Below are 18,992 nucleotides of genomic sequence, written 5' to 3' on the forward strand. Positions count from 1 at the left end.
AGTTGGAGCTACCGCTTGCGGAAGGCGGAACTCGTCGCGTACTTGGAGGACAACGAGTTGCCTGTCTCCACTGAGGAGACTGTAATCTTTAATATATATACTGTATAGAAGTCGCGAGTGGATAGGATTTACTCTACGTTTTTCAGAAGCGTATGATGAGCAGCTTGGGAACTTCACCGCTGCAGTGTGCTGCCGTAACGCCCTGTATCGCCTTAGTTGTTATTTACACGTTAGAGCGCAGCACTGTCGCCCGCTGTCATTCCCCGCACCCCCCATCCCATCATTCACTGCAGCTCGAGGTCGTTCAACGGGAGGGGGAAGGGGTGTTTGAAGAGTTCGACACTTGTCCGCTAGGGACCACCACAAGTCGATGACCTAGAGATGGTGGCGATTGCGGCGGTGAATTAACCAACTACCTCAAAACCGTATTAGAAATTTTAACCTGTGCTGGCGACTTCTATACAGTATATATATTCAAAGCTGTCATGCAGCTCCGGGCACGTCTGGTGCAATTGGTTCGGGACGAGTGCTCCAGGTCTGGGACCGAGCAGCCGCGGCAGAGTCCTGGTTCTAGGTCCGTGAGTCAGCCCGAGGGCTCATCTTTTAATCACAAACGTTTTTTTTCCTCGCTGAAATTCCTCCCGCTCCTGGACAACAATGCGCCCAGGTCGGTGCTGGAGTTCGCCATGGCCGCTGAACGCCTGGCCCGGCTCCGACTAGTGAGCCCTTCTGCCTTTTTTGAAGGCACTTCTGAGCAAGTGCGTCGGCTCGCACGTGTCGCTCCTGTCGGACGCCATAGGGCAGGGCCTGGATTTCCAGGCGTGCAAGCAGCTTCTAGTGCGCTCTGTGTGCCCCCCCACGTGTTTTGGAGGGGCTGAAACGTGACTTAGTTTTATCGATTCCAGAGACCGGAGGAGCCGGTAGTGGAATATTTCAATGAGTTAGCTGCCTATGCCGAGGTGTTGGGCATAAACCTCCCAGAGGGCGAACTTGTCCAAGTCATTCAGGGAGATTTGAGACCAGAGGTACTTCAAAATTGCGGTGTGTTGGCCCCGCCTTCCACTCTCGCGGAGTTGCGCGAGTGGGGCGGTGAGGTGCAAGGGCGCCTTATCGCGCTGGCGAAATATCAGGCCGAGTTTCCAGCCGCTAGTATGAGGCTGGGGCAGGGCCGTTGCAAGGTAAATTGGCGCCCTAGGCGAAAAACCTTAATGCCCCCCCTCCCCCCCGACACCACAAAAAACATTTTCCTTGCCTCAAAATACATCACGTAAGCCTAATATTTTGTCAACAATCAAATGTAAGCAGGCCTATGATTTTTTTTTTACTTTTTTACTTATTACAAATCATAAACAGGTCACCGTGGTGGACTTTAAATAATTACTTATATCACTATAAACATTCCAAACTGTTACAAAAATCCATTTTCATCTAGTTTCAATGATCGTTGAACGTGTTGTATCAGCTGTTGTGTGTCGTGCTGCGCCGCCCCCAGCTACTTGACGCCCTAGGCGGTTGCCTGGTTCGCCTGTATGGACGCGCCGGCCCTGGGCTGGGGCGTGACAAGTTAACAGAGGCGCCTCCGTCTGCCCGCGTTGTGTGAGTAATGCTCGGAGTGACGCTACGGCTGCTAACTCCGGCTGCTTCCCTCCGGTGACCTTGGCGGTGCCCGCCCCTCCCCTCGCGGCCTTGGCATTGAGTGACACTAGGGAACACATGGACGCGTGGGCAATGTCACCCGCCCCCTGCGGTCGGCAAGGCGCGGGCGGCGCTCTGGCGCGGAGCCGTCTTCAGCCTCGTGTTACATGTCCTGCTTCCGCCCCGCCTGCCGGCTTGAATGAAGTTGAAGGGCGCGCGGCGGCTCCCGACCAGCGACAATGTTTTCGCTGCGGGAGGCCGGGACTTTTCCGCGCTCGGTGTCCGGGAAACGGACTCGGATCTGTGCGCAAACGAGGTCGCCCGAGTCGGCAGGTGAGAAAATTCCTCGGTTCCCACGTATTTGCATTATTTGCCGGTCGGCATTCTGGATAGACATTTTCCTGCTTTAATCGACCCTGGAGCTTCCCGCTCGGCGATTAGCGAACAATTTCTAGATTCATTATGTGACCAGTTCCCTGCTTGTCACTTTTCCGTGTTTTCCGAGCCCGAGTGTAATGTGTGTGTCATGCGCGCCCCTGAGTCCGTGATTATTCACGTTAAAATTCAAGGATTTTCCCGGAATTTGAAATTTGTGGTGCTGCGTGGACTCACGCAGGATCTTATTCCAGGGTTGGATTTTTTTTTGAGCAAAACACGTTCCGTGTTGGATGTGTCACGGCCAGGGGCGCAACAACTAAATTTCTAAAGGGGGGGGGGCAATATAACTCTTTTATAAAGAATCATAGATCCCCCCTATTGAAGCGGGGAGTCCGGGGGTCCTACCCCGGCAAAATTTGTATTTCAAGGTGGAAAATTGTGCTATTTAAGCAGTTTTATCATCTAAAAATTGATTACACAGCACTTCTTTGCCCCTGTTTCACCCACTTCAAGGTTTCAGAGGGCGGGGGGCAAAATACCCTTGCCCCCCCTGTTGTTGCGTCCCTGGTCACGGCATGAACCGCGCTTTGGGTTCGCGCCCACTGTTGGGATTCACTTGCGCCCCGAGAAACAGATGCCCATCTCCATGTTAGGGGCCGAAGCGCAGCCCAATGAACAAAAGCAACTTATAGGGGAGCTAGTGCATTCATATGCGGATGTGATTTCGCGCAGAATACGCAGGTTGTGTTGTGGGGCGGCTTCCAATTTGCACGCCGCTACATTACAAATATAATATTCTTTGATTAGCCCACAAAACCAACCTAAAAACAGTTAAAATATATTTTTAAATACAGTATTTTATATTTAGTTAACGTAACCCAACGAACTTTTAAAATTTTTTTGCATTATTTTAATCGTATAATTCTTGGAATATCACAATCCTGCGTTGTTATGTAAACTATCACAGTAATTTATTAAAACTGTAAACACTATTTATTATTTAATTTTTATCCCGTAAAATTTGTGACTGTAGACTACTGCAAATTAACTTAGATAGTGGGGAAAAAAAATTTTTTTAAATTTTTTTTACAAAGGAAGTAAAGTTTTTTTTTTTTTGGAAGATAAGAATTTTGTTTAGATTTATTTTGATATTACGTACAACCATACTATGTGTTTAAACTTATTTTTTTTTGAAATATTTTAAAATGTCAAACATGATTTCGATATTTTTTTTTACACGTCGATGAGAATGTCAACAGTCTCCAAGTATTTGTAAAATTAAGTTTATAAACGTTGACGTTTTACAAGTTTCAGTTTGCTAAATATTCCGTGGGAAAAATTATTATTATTATTATAGTATTTATCAATAAACAAACTCGACCGAGCGGGTAGTTACCACAACGCCGAAATACCACAACGCTGAACGTACAATAACGCCGAATATCATAATGCCGAATGCCAAATTGACCGCCTCGCCGACAGCTAGAAAACTGCTGTGTACCACAACGCCGAAATACAGTAACGCCGAAAAATGTACCACAACTTAACCTAACCTAGCCTAGCCTAACCTAGTCTAACCTAACCTAGTCTAACCTAACCTAACCTTTGTGGCAGTCCTGCAATGACATTTTTCGGCGTTGTGGTACACAGCAGTTTTCTAGCTGTCGGCGTTGTAGTCAATTTGGCATTCGGCGTTATGGTTTTCGGCGTTATTGTACGTTCGGCGTTGTGGTGCGTCCCCGACCGAGCACGCGGGAACTCACCGTGCGCCGTGTTGCCGCTGACCAGCATGTAGGTGACGTCACCCATCTTGTTCATGACCTCGAATATGTCGGCGAGGGTGGTCACCCTGCACCAGTAGGAGCCCGGCAGCGTGACGTACACCGCCGCGGGCTTCTCGCGGTCTTCGCCCCCGCACTCCCGCGCGCAGGGCTGCCCGCTCTTGGGGCACACCGAGCTGTACAGGTCCTGCGGGGGGACAGGGCATTTTCTAATACCACGGCTTTTTGTTCAACCTCCCATGTGCCATCAATAGGGACCGGAAAAATTCGCGGATTCATCTCACGATGTGCTAGAATCCACTATATCTTCGTATTGCTTCTGTGATAGACTCACAGTTTATCTGAAGGACTATCAGCCAATTAAAAACCTTCAACCAAGAAAAAGTATCGAATCGCAAGCGTCCCAGTTGGCAGGTGTCACGAGTCAGTAGCCAATGAGCAGGTGGCATTTGCCTGAGTCTCTAGGGGAGTGTGGAGTCTATCCTAGAGGTCATCGAAACCGCGAATTTTTCCGGTCTCTAATAATCAAAACGATCGAGGCATTTATCATATTATATCGTGACACAAGCTTCTCGATGTCTTCTTGGAAGAAGTCAGCCGCCCGTGAATAGAGATACAGGGTCAACGCCTACACCTCCCTCTCCCTCACGACGCCTCTGTGAGGCGGGTGGACTAATAGTGCGGCGCCCACTATTAGCATCTCTTGCGGTATGTCTTGACGCGGGAACCGGTGCGCCGCGCGATTAGTCCACCCGCCTCACAGCGGTGTCGTGAGGGAGAGGGAGGTCCAGGCGCTGGCCCTACATCACTCCTCACTGGCAGCTGACTTCTTCCAAGAAGGCACAGAGAAGCTTGTGTCACGACATGACGTATGCCTCGATCGTTTCGGCGATTATGTAGAATAAAACAAGGAATATCCTGCTGTACTTTTGGCGATAAAAAAAATTATTATGTCGTGTAAATTAATCTTTTTATAGCCACATCGGAGGTTGACAAAAAAAGCCCTTGTACAGTTCCAGTACTTTTAGAATTTAAATATTTAGTTCAATTTATGTGAGGTTCAGAAACGTTCTGCTATCCATGGCACTGCAGTAAAATAAAATTCACGTACGTTTGGTAAACTGTGGCAAGGAATTAAAATAAGTTATTGAGAGGGAGCAGTTCGAGCCTGACGGGAAGTCACGAGTGCCGGCAGACCAGTCCAGACTGGTGTTCGGGCAGGTGGAGGCAGGTGGGGGCAGGTAGGGGCAGGTAGGGGAAATTTTTTTTTTTTCCTAGCCTAAGTTAATTCTAAGTGTGTAGGGGAGGGTCCAGGTTAGGGGAGGACCTAAGTGTGTCTCAGGCCGAAGCCTATACACTCTACCATGCGGGTTTTTAACCATGCAGGACAAGGGCGCGTGCATCATGTGCTTATTGGGGTTTACTGGCCAGCCATGGCTGCAATTGGCGCCATGACTGACGCCCCATTGGTCGCCTAGCTTAAAAGCTAGCTAAGTGTGACCCAGGTAAAACCTGCATAGACACAGGGAAAACCCTGGGCCGGTTCATGCGGGGATCAATTAACATGCATTAAGCAAGCAGGTAACTACTGGACAAGAGGAAGAAGGGTCCAGGTAAGAAGAGTTGGAGGGGCTGAAAATCAACCTTGGTGGAGTTGGGTGCTTGGGCCTTGCGGCCCGCATTTAAAGTTGGGAGCTCCTGGGTTATTATTAGCCAGGGGCGCATGCGCCCCCAGGGGCGGGCGACTTCACGTCAGCCCAGCCACAGCTGCCCAGGCAGCCACAGTTAAGAAAGAAGTGGGCAGACGAGCCAGTAAACCGGCTCGAACTGCTGGCTCTCGGAGCGAAAGGCAGCCTGACATTGCACCATCTTCATCTTCCTTCTTCCAGTCAACAGCCAACGACCTTTCAAGCCAGGGTGGGGGTAAGTCGTTCAGGCGAATGAAGTATCTTGCGAGTCGGACCCTCTTGCCCCCCAAATTCCCGGGTCGGTTGAAGGTCGCGCCGCCCAGGCTACCACTGGCTCCAACAGGGCCCCAACTTGAAGGCGCCGCCATCTCTTCCTTCAGAATTCCGATGCTGTTCAGTTCCGTTGCGCGCGCGGCAGTCCACAGCTCCGCAAGTTCCAGCCCGCAGTTCGTCTACACTTCGCTACTAAGGCACATCGAGCTCCCCTGCGGTGCCTTCGCCGACGAAGCTGCTTTCTGCCGCGCGCCGAGCTACATTCAGGCTACCTTTCTCCCCGACAGCCGTGATAACGACTCCACAGGCCGGCCATTGGTCCGCGGACTGCTATTGGTTATTCACAGCCACCCCAGCGAGATTGCAACTCTCGAGCTGGGCTCCCGTATCCGCCACCCGCGGGACGCGGTCGGTAGCAGTTGGCGCTGCTAGGCCGCCCCCAGCACGCACACAAAACCAACACGCACTGCCAGCCTTCGGTTACCCAATAGGGCGCAGGGAACTCCCAGCCAACAGCCCGCGAGAGAGATGCGCACGCCCCGAGAGACGACCACCGACAGGTAGGGGAAGGTAGGTGCAGGTAGGTAGGGGAAGGTAGGGCAGGTGGGGGCAGGCAGGGGCAGGTAGGGGCAGGTAGGAGCAGGTAGGGGCAGTAAGGGTCATGTAGGGGCAGGTAGGGGCATGCAGGGGCATGTAGGGGCAATTGGGGGCAGGGACGCACCTCGATGTCGGCGCACCGGCGGCGCAGCGCGGGCGGCGCGTCCACGCACAGCGACTTGAAGGCATCGAGGATGGGCCGGTAGCCCGTGCAGCGGCACAAGTTGCCGCCGAACGAGTTCTCCACCTCCGCCATCTTGACGCCCTGCGCCTTGGCCTCCAGCAAGCTGTCGACACACCCGCGACCACTCTTCAGCGCTCTCGCGCCGCACTCTCGCCAACATGCATGCAGGTAATACAGAGTGTTCCTTACGATTTAATTCATTAAGATCGCAGGCTTTCACGGCCATTGTCTGCATTTTCTTGGCTTCTGGGTGTAGGCCGTGTCAGGTAATTGTCTTGCGACGTTTTGGCAGTGTTTTCAGCTGCCATCATCGGGTAGACTAAGTCCAGACTTAGTCTACCTGATGATGGCTACTGAAATGACTGCCGAAACGTCGCAAGACAATTACCTGACACGGCCTACACCCAGAAGCCAAGAAAATGATTTAATTCATGTTTCATTTAAGCATATTAAAAAAAAGACTTTTAACAGATAATCAAATATTCAGCATTCAGGCTTTTTTCCCGTTGTATCAGACTTATTATGTGCGCAATTTATACTGGAAAGCTATTCAAAAAACGGGGTACAAGTAACTTTAACTATTGGAGGAACTGGGACAACACAAAACATAAATTCCCGGGTAAGAATCTGAACCCATTATTACTGCGAACACTATTTTGTAGTGATACAGCTGTTTCATCATAAAAATGTTCAAATTTACAAATATATGTAATGTCACATAATATTTTCTGTTTCATTTATAAAAGTTGCAGTGCAATCTCTGTAGACATTACTTCTGTCAGTTTGTTTAATAGCTTGAAAGGAAATCGCAGAGTAGAACCACGTAAATGCCATTATAAAGTGTGTATTGTTAAACAAAATTGACAACACCACGTCTGCTCGAAATCAGTGTTAACTTCATTATAGAAAAAAAAAATTGGTTGTCTGTAAAGTCGGTATACGGACGATAGTTTAACGTGACAACGTCATAACCTCATAACAAAACATTGATGAAATGATTGCATAGGTACTTTTATGAATAACATTGAATAATTTTTATTGAATTATCACTATTTTGTATGGATACAAAGAAGGAGTGAAATGAAATCTACAATTTAATTGATAATTTTACTTTTATTTTGCACTCATTAATTCAAATATGTTTATTACTTTAACGAAGATATTATTTTAACTATTACTTTTATACATGTTTGCTATTTAACTTCTTCCCATATGTGTTATTCTGTTAAGGATATGACGATGATAGGAAAAGTAGGAAATGAATGGGAGTGTTTCAAGTTTAATGTGCCTCGAAAAAGTCAAATCGATGGTTGTTCCAATCGAGTGGAAGAGAGATAGATGCGGCGCAAGCGTACAATGAGCGTAACGGGAAAATGTGCGTTACGGGACACATTTTCGTGCGTGCAGACGGCGTTCATCGATTTATTAGACGTCACGTCAAAAATTTAGTCCTATACATATGGAAAGGGAGGTAGGGAGTTATCTCATTTGAGATGAAAAGAGTATTATCATGACAATGGTTGCACTTACACACACACACACACACACACACCCTAACTTCTTATGTACATGGTCACAACTGACTTTTCCAATGCATCTGTTACATGTAATAATACACGGTAGATTGTCATAGATATGTATCATGAATTTATTTGTTAATTTGAAACAAATAATTATTAATATAAAAAGTGCATTTATATGCTTGTTTGGAATAAAATTCTTAAAAACGATTATTTAATAAACTTGTATATATTTGGTCCAAAAAAGTTTTGTTTTCGTACTAAGGCGCTTATAGGGTAGGGTCACAGAGCTATTTGGATCGAAATAAGAAAAAGAAAAAAAACACCACTTTTTTTTTTTTTTAGTTAAGACGCCATTTACCGCGTGAGAGCTTGTGAGTGAGGTTGTAAATGGAAGTGCTAGAAGGTTTAGCTAAATATCTGTAATGTATCTCATGTGATATGCATTCAAAATTTGTGAGGTAAGTATTTCCGGTGAAGAAATGGCCTTGATGTAGTTTCCGATGTTCGTTATTTAAGATCTTACGGGAAAAATATTGAAACTCTGTGCATGTTGTGTTTGTATAGCGGTCTGCAAAGACCACTTCGTCGTTCTATATGACAATTAGCAACATCTGTTGCTTGGTTTCCGAACTATTTAAAGTTTTGAACTTTGTATCCCGTGGGGCTATTTGAACCATTTCTCGCGGGGCTATTTGAATCACATTTACGTTTACGTTTATATAGCCTTAATGGTTTTTAGATTTAAGGTAAATAACTTTAAAAGAATTTAAAAAAACCATGACAATGGAACTGAATTACAAAATGAGGAATCATCAGAAATGCCAACTTTGTCAGCCAATTTATCTGCGCAACAAAATTATGAAAATAAAAAATCTTAAATTGCAACCACATCATTTTATGTAGTACTGCCAACACCAGAAAAATTAAAAAATAAGAAAATATTGAACAGAGCAAAGGGATCAGCGTGTCATATAACATCTCCGGAACACATTGAAAAAACAAGAACGAAAAAGAAATTATTTTTTAATAAATCAGCACAGACAAGAAACAAGCCAAGTTCTATAGAACAGTTTCATAGAAAACAGAAGCGACAGAGCAGAATGAGGAAACAAAGTGAGAGCTCTACGAGCTCCGAAGAAATTTTGTCAGAAACATCAGATGAAGAAAATACACCATGTGGCTTCTGTGGTGTTAGATATTTGGAAGAAAAGTCACAGAGTAAAGTTGGCTGGGTAAGTTGCCAAAAGTGCGGCATATGGTTCCATGAAATTTGTGTTGGTGCTTATGAAAAAAAAAAAAAAACAATTTCTTTGTGGTAAATGTGTTTGATGATTTTGGGAACTGTTTTAGACTTTATTATTGTGTTAATACGTGCACTATTAGGCAATAAATTACGTGATCAAAATAGCCCCTTGTGCAGTCCAAATAGCCCCACAATTTTTGGATGCTGCCAGTAGTTAATAATTTTTTACCAGGAAATGACTTGACTAAAAATTTTGAAGTTGATTCTATATGATGCAAAACTTGTAACATTGATGTACGTAATTTTTTGTATTTGATCGGATACAATGTTGAATTATTATTAAGCTTTAAACTTGAAATGATTCAAATAGCCCCACCTTACCCTATATTTAGAAATTATGTGTATTTTCGGGTAACATCATTTTTCATTCGATATTAAACAAAATGAGAAAGAAATACGATTACAACGAAATATTTACAGGAACCTAATTTTCGCGCGTTGGCGATGGTGCAAGTTTTTTTGCTTCTCATTGGCGTGTATTGTTCATGACGTCAGCTGCAGATGGTGCAATCTGATCTGTCTGATCTCAGGAGTTCAGACTGTCCAATCCTGGTCAAACAGATCAGCTGGGCTAGAGGTCGATGTTTCGGCGACATCATGACGAGACGTGTGTGGAGCTTCGACGGGAATGCACGGACGGGATGGACGGCTGCCCGCGAGGAAACCCACTGGCTCGTGATGACACACTTGGCGAAAAAGGTTCGAGTATCAGTCCTTCAGGAATCGAACACGATTTGCCCAGGAGAAACGAGAGTAATCTGACCACTCGACCATCGAGGTCTCTCGGGCGCTGCTGAATGATTTGCGGCCTTTTCAACGAATGATGCGCCTGAAAGCTCATAGTTGTCTGCACTGGGAGGAGACCGCGCACAGCTCAGAGGCGACACCGCGCTAGAAGCACCAACGAGCGTCCTCACGGACAGACACAGAACTCCTGACGAGGCAGCCCCCTTGACCACAGACCCAGCAGGGAGCACCAGGGGGTGGGGCGTCGCCCACAACCGCCACCAGACTTCAAGTCAAAGAATTAATTTCTGAGATTCTTACATTTTTAAAGGTCACTATGTAGGCAAGATGATTTGTTAGAGAAAAACAACATTTTCCGTTGACTGAAATCTAATGTTTTTGAGGAAATGGTTTGAAGTTAAAATTTAATTCGTAGGGGTTTAGATTTGGTAAACTATAAGGAGGAAGGTTTTTTGACATTTCTTGAAATATATTGTTACGAACGTGAGCAAGGCCGCGACACGTGCAGGTGCAGAGCTGGCTGGCGGCTGCCGCAACATGATATGCGCCGCGTGCACCTGGAAGATTACAAGGACTCTCGCTTCCCCCCCTCCTTCCCACCAACTCCCCGCGCGGCGCCCTGCCTTTGACACGTAACTGACACCGGACAGCTGCGGAGTTACGCGAGCCGCCGACACGTGTTTCGAGAGATTTCTGGCGTCGGGTTGTTGCGCGGAATGACGCGACTGGCCCCGGCCGCCCTCGCGAGTTCTGGAAATTGCGGCTGATAGATAAAACGAGGACGGCGGCCTCGAGAGAGTCAGTCGAAGTTCAGAGTGAGAGTTCAGGCGGGAGCTTTCCCGCGGCGGAGTTTCCGGGGCGATAGTGCCGCGGGTGCGGTAGAGTGGCGAAGTCCTTGGACAAAGGTTCCAGGGCAGGAGTTTAATGGAGTCGGAAGTTTTCCCGCGGCGGACTTTCCGGGCGATAGAGCGGCGAAGTCCCTGGACGAAGGTTCCAGGGCGAAGAGTTCAGTTTCCGGCGATAGTGTCGCAGGCGCGGCGGAGTCCCGAGCGAAGTTCCGAGCGAGGCGTCGAGCGGATCCTCGGCGAAGGCCAGTACGTCAGCGGCGGCGGAGTGTGGCGACGGAGTCCCGCGGCGGATATCCACGAGGGGTGCTGCGGCGAGAGTTGCGCCAGAGGTGCGGCCCAGCGAGGTGTGCGGTGTGTGAAAAGGAGTGACTAGGGAAGCAACATTTTTTGACGTGACAACGTCTAATAAATCGATGAACGCCGGCTGCACGCACGAAAAAGTGTCCCACTACGGATGTCCCACTACGGATGTCCCACTACGGATGTGTCCTGTTTGCTCATTGTACGCATGCGTGGCATCTCTCTTCCACTCGATTGGAACAACCATCGATTAGACTTTACAATCATATTTTCGTCGTTTGAATTATTAATATTATTTAATTTAACGATCGTCCAACGATTTTCAGCACAATCGGTACGGTTATTTAAAAGTAATTTTGAATATTCAAATACGTTTTGAACCATCAATGGTGTTTTACAGTTACACATAATAATTCAAAATACACCCGGGATCTTTTGCACAATGTTTTAAAAAAATATTGTAACACATTATAAATAAGTTTGGTGTATTTGGGATGCGTATTTGTTATAAAATCGTGTTATAAAAATAATATTATTCCCCTACCGCGAACAAAATTTTTATAAATACTTATATAATATCTGCAACTATTATTTTTAAAGTATGGCCTCCTGGCCGTGCGGTCAGCATCGCTCGGCAGCTGCGAAAAGTTTTTTTTTGTACTTGTAAAAATAGAAACGGCGCACGCAACATTTCAAAAGTAATAAATATATTTGAATTAATGAATGCAAATAAAAGTAAATTTATTAATTAAATTGTACATTTCATTTCACTCCTTTGTATCCATACAAAATAGTGATAATTCAATAAAAATGATTCAATTTTATTCATCAAAGTATGCAGGGGTAGATTTTATCATACTAAAGATAGAAAAATTAAAAAAACATTCTTCCTCAAAGAATATAATATTTGTAATGCCTAACTGGTTTGGTTGCAAAAACCTATTTCGTCTCAGTCTCAGGCCGAATATGATATTTCCTTTTCTTCTGGATCAATCATTTCATCATGTTTTGTTATGACGTTGTCACGTTAAACTATCGTCCGTAAACCGACTTTACAGACAACCAATTTTTTTTAAGTGCAATTGATTATTAGCCATTTTAGAAGATTAATTGTAAGTGACATAAGTAGTGGCCATCAATAAAACTGTTTGCGTAATAAAATCTTTAATTGGGCTATCCTTTCAGAACCCGGTAAATCGTAACAATAAATATATATTTTAGTTTGAAGTTAAATTTATAAATATTTGAGTATTTATTTATTTCAGTTTTTGATTTAAGTAGTTTTTTTACATACGTAATTGCTTGTTATATTGTATGTCATAAGAAAACTCAATTTATGACAAAGAGCGGTGACTAATTCCTTACACGGAATTTTTCGTGATATGTTTCTTCACTATTTGCCAATGGCTCTTTTGGCTCGTTTCTCGTGTGATTGCATGTTCATCTTTTTGTTGTGTAACATCTTATCTCTTGGCATACGGCATTCGGTAGGAGTAATAATTTCGCGAATGGAACGTAAAGTAGCGTGGAACGGAAATGTGTAACCACGGTGCTGCCATCTGTGGCGGATGGCGCTAACCAAACTTTACGAAGCCAAAGGGAAACTTTATAGTATTAACTGTTTAGTGAATTTTAACAAGGAGGGCAGTATTTTAATAAGATTACTTGTCGAAAACCAGGTGCAAAGCCATGTTTTTTTTTTAGATTTTCTTTTTTCGCTTTTATTACAAAGTTATATAGTTTAAAATTCCGGTCTACAAATAAAACGAATCAATAGTCGACGCAGCTGATCCGGCAGCTAATTCTAGGTTAGTCTGTTATTGTCCAGCAATGGCGTATGCAAAAAAACTGGTTGTCTGTAAAGTCGGTTTACGGACGATAGTTTAACGTGACATCATAACAAAACATTGATGAAATGATTGTATACTTTTATGAATAAAATTGTATCATTTTTATTGAATTATCACTATTTTGTATGGATACAAAGAAGGAATGAAATGAAATCTACAATTTAATTGATAAATTTACTTTTATTTGCACTCATTAATTCAAATATGTTTATTACTTTAACGAAGAGATTATTTTAACTATAACTTTTATACATGTTTGCTATTTAACTTCTTCCAATCTGTGTTATTCTGTTAAGGATAGGATGATGGTAGGAAAAGTAGGAAACGAATGGGAGTGTTTCAAGGATGACGTGAAGGAAAATGGCTTACCCAACACCAAAATGCAGTCAAAAATAATATATTTGCGCCACGGACTCTGCAGCAATGCTAGGAGGAACGGGTTAGCAAAGAGCAATGAAAATGCTACATTGAAATGCATGAAAACAGAATTACGCCACGGACTCGTTCGCAATGCTAGGAGGTTCAGGTTAGCAAAGAGCAATATAAAATGAGCGTAAGGGGACACAGCGAAACGGGACAATGTGCGTAACGGGACACTTTTTCGTGCGTGAAGCCGGCGTTCATCGATTTATTAGACGTCACGTCAAAAAAAAAATCTTAAATCAATCTTTTCCATCGCAAGAACCGTTCATTAAACGTGTTTTATGTTTTGGAGCAGCCGTGGACGTGCGCTCTCTCCTACGAAGGCGCCGCCTTCACCTAGCCGACTGTTGCGCAAAAACACGGGGTTTCGTAATGCGACTCCGTCACACCGCGACGCCGCCGGCGCCGGTCCCAGCGAGAAGAGAGGGCGCGTGGAGCGGCGAGGGCCCGGTGCCGACCTCCTTGGCGTGCAGCGACATGCCGGGGCGACGACGGGAAGCCTTCTTTCCACAGACGAGAGAGCCAAAACCCGAAGTTCCCCGAAGTTCATGTTTTTTTTCTCCGTATCTTTAATGTAGCTATCCTAACCAAATCAACCGTCCACAATGTTTTAAAGTACATATTTATAATATAGCTAACCTAACCTAATTTACCATTAGTATCCTTTTATCAACACCGCCATATTTATTTACAATGAACAAAAAAAAACCGAAGATGCACGATCAGTCGTTTGGCTCTCTCGTCTGTGAAAAGAAGGCTTCCTGGGCGACAACAGCCACCACTACGCCGTCCAAACACCCACAAGTAGCAGGGGTCAGGGGAGACTCGATTCGCTCCAGGCTAGAAGCAAACTTGCCTACACACGGTCAAGCCTTTTTCAGAGAGCTCATCGGTCGATAACAAAGGTTCGCATCCTTTGCACCTCTACCCTACAGGAAAATACAGGAGGATTACAAACGAACGTAATCGATGCAATGGATCGTTTTGCCTGCAGTAATCCGTACCATTGTGCAAAGACTATTTAAAGTAGTGCCAACGGAAATTTTATGCGATCGTTTGTAACATAAACCTACAATTTCTTCCTCTAACAACATTTTTTTTAGAAATGTATTTTTTTGAGCTATGTTTGAAATATAAGTATTTCATTAAATAAATCTTTAAATTATGTGCAAATTTTGTAATGGAAAGAAATACTTATACTTTAATACTATATTATGCATATATAGTAGGCTATTAGTGGTGTCGAAATAATAAACAATTACTAGAGACATGCAAAATTCGCGGATTCATTTCGCGATAGGCTAGCATCAAAACAACTATACCTTCGTACCGCTTCTGCGATTGGCCCACATTTTATCCGGGTAACCGTGAGCCAATGGGAAACACTAAACCAAGAAAGTGCCGAATGACGGACAGCCTAGTTGAGACGTCTCACGCGTCAGTAGCCAATGAACAGGTGTCATTTCCGCGAGTATTTAAAGGACTGTGGAGTCTATCCTAGAGGTCAATGAATACGCGAATTTGCAAGTCTCTAACAATTACTAATACATGTCTGTCATTGCATAGAACTACAAAAAACAATCTGGCTAACTATCCGGGTCCCTCAGACCCGGGGTCAGTAAGAAGGTGAAGACAAACAACTGAGGTAAAGTGTTGGGTCGAGGCGGGCGCTACCTGTACATGTTCATGACCATGCCGGGCGAGCAGTAGCCGCACTGGGTGCCGTTCATGTGCGCCAGGGTGGTCTGCACCTTGCTGTAGCCGTCCTTCTTGCCGCCGATGCCCTCCACGGTGGTGACTTCCCAGCCGTGGCACGAGAACACCAGCACCAGGCACTGCGCCCACGAGCACCGACCACGTCCCTAGCGCCTAGCGCCTAGCGCCTAGCGCCTAGCGCCTGGCGACCACAGCAGTCCGCGCAGCGCACCAACACACACTTGCACAATTACTGCCTGAAGTTGACGGGGTGCCTTCCATTTCAGGTCATGATTTCATATCTACATCAATCAGCTAGAGACCGGAAAAAATTCGCGAGTTAATTTCGCGATAGGCTAGAATACAAATAGTTATACCTCAGCGCTGCCTCTGCCATTGGCTCACAACTCACCTGGATGACTCCGGGCCAGTGAGAAAGACCCGACCAAAAACTTTATCGAATCACAGGCTGCTACGTTGGGACGTCTCACGAGACAGTAGCCCGATGAGTGGGTGGCATTTGACAGAGTGTACGTATAACTGTGGAGTTCATCCTGCAGGTCATTGAACCCGCGAATTTTTTCCTGTCCCTATTAATCACTGATCAACTTTCAGACATTTCCCATTGTTTAACTTTCACGAAATGAAAAATTATATACAGAGCACACTTTTTGAAAAATTAGCTGCCAAAGTTCCATTTTTAACGTTTTTTTGGGTTGTACAAATAAGGAGAATTTAATTTATTGCAGAACTGAGGCCATTGTGGCGGCCTCAGTCGTCTTGATTTTTATTATAACTTTTATGGTGCGTAAAGGTTGTTTTAAGATGAGTAAATTGTTTTATAATATTATTTATAGTATTATATTAGTTAATGGTATATGTAAATTATTTATTTGTTGTTTTGTTGTACGTTTATTATTCTTATTCGGTAGTGGCAACCGCTAGATTTAACCAGAACGATCGAGCGGAGTCAGGGGTGGCAGGACAGGAGGGGGGGTGACGTCACCTGACGAGAGAGGGGAGGCGCCGGTCAGCTGTTTTTGACGTTCGGACAGACTGTATGTGTTGAGCGCGGGCCGCGGAACTATACGGCAGAGACGAGAATTGGCTTTTCAGCGATGAGCTACGAGTGCGACGTTACGTGATTAATAATGAAGATGACGGTAATACCATACACCCTCGGCGAAGTAACACCAGGTGTGGTGTATGAAAATGTGATATCGTGGGCCTAGTGCACTGGTCATCAATGTAGCACGATGCTACAGGCGCTACAAGGTGAGCGGGGTTTACATCCGACCCCGGCGCACACCGACTACAGAGGTATGCCTCTAGAACAAGTAAGTGCGAGAACTGGATTTGTAACTTTTGGCTCCGCTGGTTTGACTTGCGGGCAACGTGTTTAAAACAGAGTGCGGCGATGGAAATTTCTGCTAGAACTATCTAGACGTCACTATTTCGTTTTTGCACCCTCCCCTCCTCCGTAATAGACTTTATGGGACTTTGGTTTATTTTTAAGTATAGTGTAAGAGTGTTTGTATGCGAATGTCACCAACGTACATTAAATTTAATTATAGCAATTGCAATGGTATCACGAATTGGATTTATAGGTTGCTTTCCCTTTTTACCGTACTTAATGCTGGTCATTTTATTTCTTGTAATTCATTATATATATATGTTAACTATCACAATAAGTTTAACAGGGCTGTCGGTCAATTTAGTACGTTAATGATTGCTTTTGCGCACTGGTCAAATTTTAAGCCAGTCTATGCGCGTCTATTTAAGTTAATTTTACGACACTTTCATTTTCAATATGTCAATAGAGACGCGTATACGGGACTGGCGTGGCGGGTGCGGACGTGTTCAACTACCCCGGTATAAGGGGGGTTGGCCACAGAACAAAAAAGTTTTTTAGGTTTAACTGCAATGCTACTGGCTACTTCATCATTTAGGGGAGGTTCAAGACAAGTGTTGTTTAGCTTTTAACTTCGTGCTCTTGTTGAGACGACTGACTGCCAGAAGTTCATTAGAAATGTCTCGATTAGCTGGAATTGCTGTCAAAAGACACGGAATTGTTTCCGATTCTTCATCGAAGAATTGAACTAAAATAAACGAAGAGTTCTCCGAAATTACAAATAACCGAATCTTCTTAGAAACTACACCGTATTTCAACTTCCGAGTTTTATGTTAAGTTCTAAACAAAGACGAACACACACATGTACAAAACAAGAGTGCTCTTACTGTAGACTTAACCAATTTTTTAAAAAGTTTTGTTAATATGCCAAGAATATTCTTTTGGATTCATGTTCAAAGTAAGTGAACCCGGTGTCCGTAAATCTACGAAGATCCCTGGATGATTTGTAGGGACCGGAAAATTTCGCGGGTTCAATGACCTGTAGGATGAACTCCATAGTTCTTCGTACACTCGGGCAGATGTCACCCACTCATTGGCTGCTGTCTCGTGAGACGTCCCTACGTAGCGGCCTGTGATTCGATAAAGCTTTGGTTAGGTGTTTATCACTGTCCCAGAGTCATCCAGGTGAGTTGTGAGCCAATAGCAGAGGCAGCACTATTTGTATTTTAGCCTATCGCGAAATAAATTCGCGAATTTTTCCGGTCTCTAAAAATAAGTAATCAGAGTTATTAGTATATTAGAGGTAAACATTTTTAACAATGTAGAGACCGAAAATATTTGCAGATATTTTTTCGCGATAGGCTAAAATTCTAATAGTTATACCTTAAAGCAGCTTCTGCTATTGGCTCGCAAATTATCTGGAGGACTCTGGGCCAATGAGAAACACTCAACCAGAGCTGTATCGAATCACAGACTACTATTTCTTTCGGAAGTATCACAAGATAGCAGCCAAAGAGTGGGAGACATCTGCCGAGTTTATGTGAAACTACTCTTCCATACTGAAGGACATTGAACCCGAGAATGTTTTCAGTCCCTAGTGATGAGATAGTGGAGCACTAGCGGAATTAATTTGCAGGGGAAACGGCAGTACCACGAGGAAACACTTTTGGTCGCGGCAATGTCTGAACCTCATGAATAGAGACCGGAAAAATTCGCGTGTTTATTTCATGATATGCTATAATCCAAACAACTGTATCTTTATATTGCTTCTGTAATTGACTATAGTTAGGGACCGGAAAAATTCGCGGGTTCAATGACCTGCAGAATGAACTTTATAGTTCTACCTACACTCGGTCAAATGCCACCCACTCATTGGCTGGTCTCTTGTGAGACGTCCTAACGTAGCAGCCTGTGATTCGATAAAGCTTTGGTCGGGCGTTTCTCACTGGCCCAGAGTCACCCAGGTGAGTTGTGAGCCAATAGCAGAGGCAGCACTGAGGTATAACTATTTGTATTTTAGTCTATCGCGAAATGAATTCGCGAATTTTTCCGGTCTCTACTCATAGTTTATCTGAATGACTATGAACCAATGAAAAACCTTCAACCAAAAAAGTATCGAATCGCAAGCGTCCCAGTTGGCAGGTGTCACGAGTCAATAGCCAATGAGCAGGTGGGATTTGCCCGAGTGTGTAGGGGATTGTGGAGTCTATCCTAGAGGTCATCAAAATCGCGAATTTTTCCAGTCTCTACTCATGAATGAGTTGAGTGATTAAGTTTGCAGCTTAGATTGTTGGGTTATTTTGCTCTTCGCATCATTTCTGAAGACTATCAGTGCAGTGATTATAATTTGCTTTTTGCTACCTGACACACACTTAGCGCGTGTCTAAACGTTGAAACAGTACCACAGAGCGATAAG

The 18,992-nt window shown here is 44.5% G+C and overlaps 1 protein-coding gene across 1 annotated transcript in view; it reads right to left on the bottom strand.

The window, feature by feature from the left end:
- The window catches only part of LOC134528362 (xanthine dehydrogenase/oxidase-like), a 133,649-nt gene that overhangs the window by 89,185 nt on the left and 25,472 nt on the right, over positions 1-18,992 (bottom strand). Inside the window, exons 4-6 of the mRNA XM_063361926.1 lie at positions 15,205-15,365; positions 6,477-6,639; positions 3,777-3,981 (exon numbers count right to left, since the gene is read on the bottom strand). Of these exons, the coding sequence (XP_063217996.1) occupies positions 3,777-3,981; positions 6,477-6,639; positions 15,205-15,365 (529 nt within the window). The remainder of the gene's footprint in view (positions 1-3,776; positions 3,982-6,476; positions 6,640-15,204; positions 15,366-18,992) is intronic.

This window comes from Bacillus rossius, chromosome 1 (assembly GCF_032445375.1).
Source record: "Bacillus rossius redtenbacheri isolate Brsri chromosome 1, Brsri_v3, whole genome shotgun sequence".
Lineage (NCBI taxonomy): Eukaryota > Metazoa > Arthropoda > Insecta > Phasmatodea > Bacillidae > Bacillus > Bacillus rossius.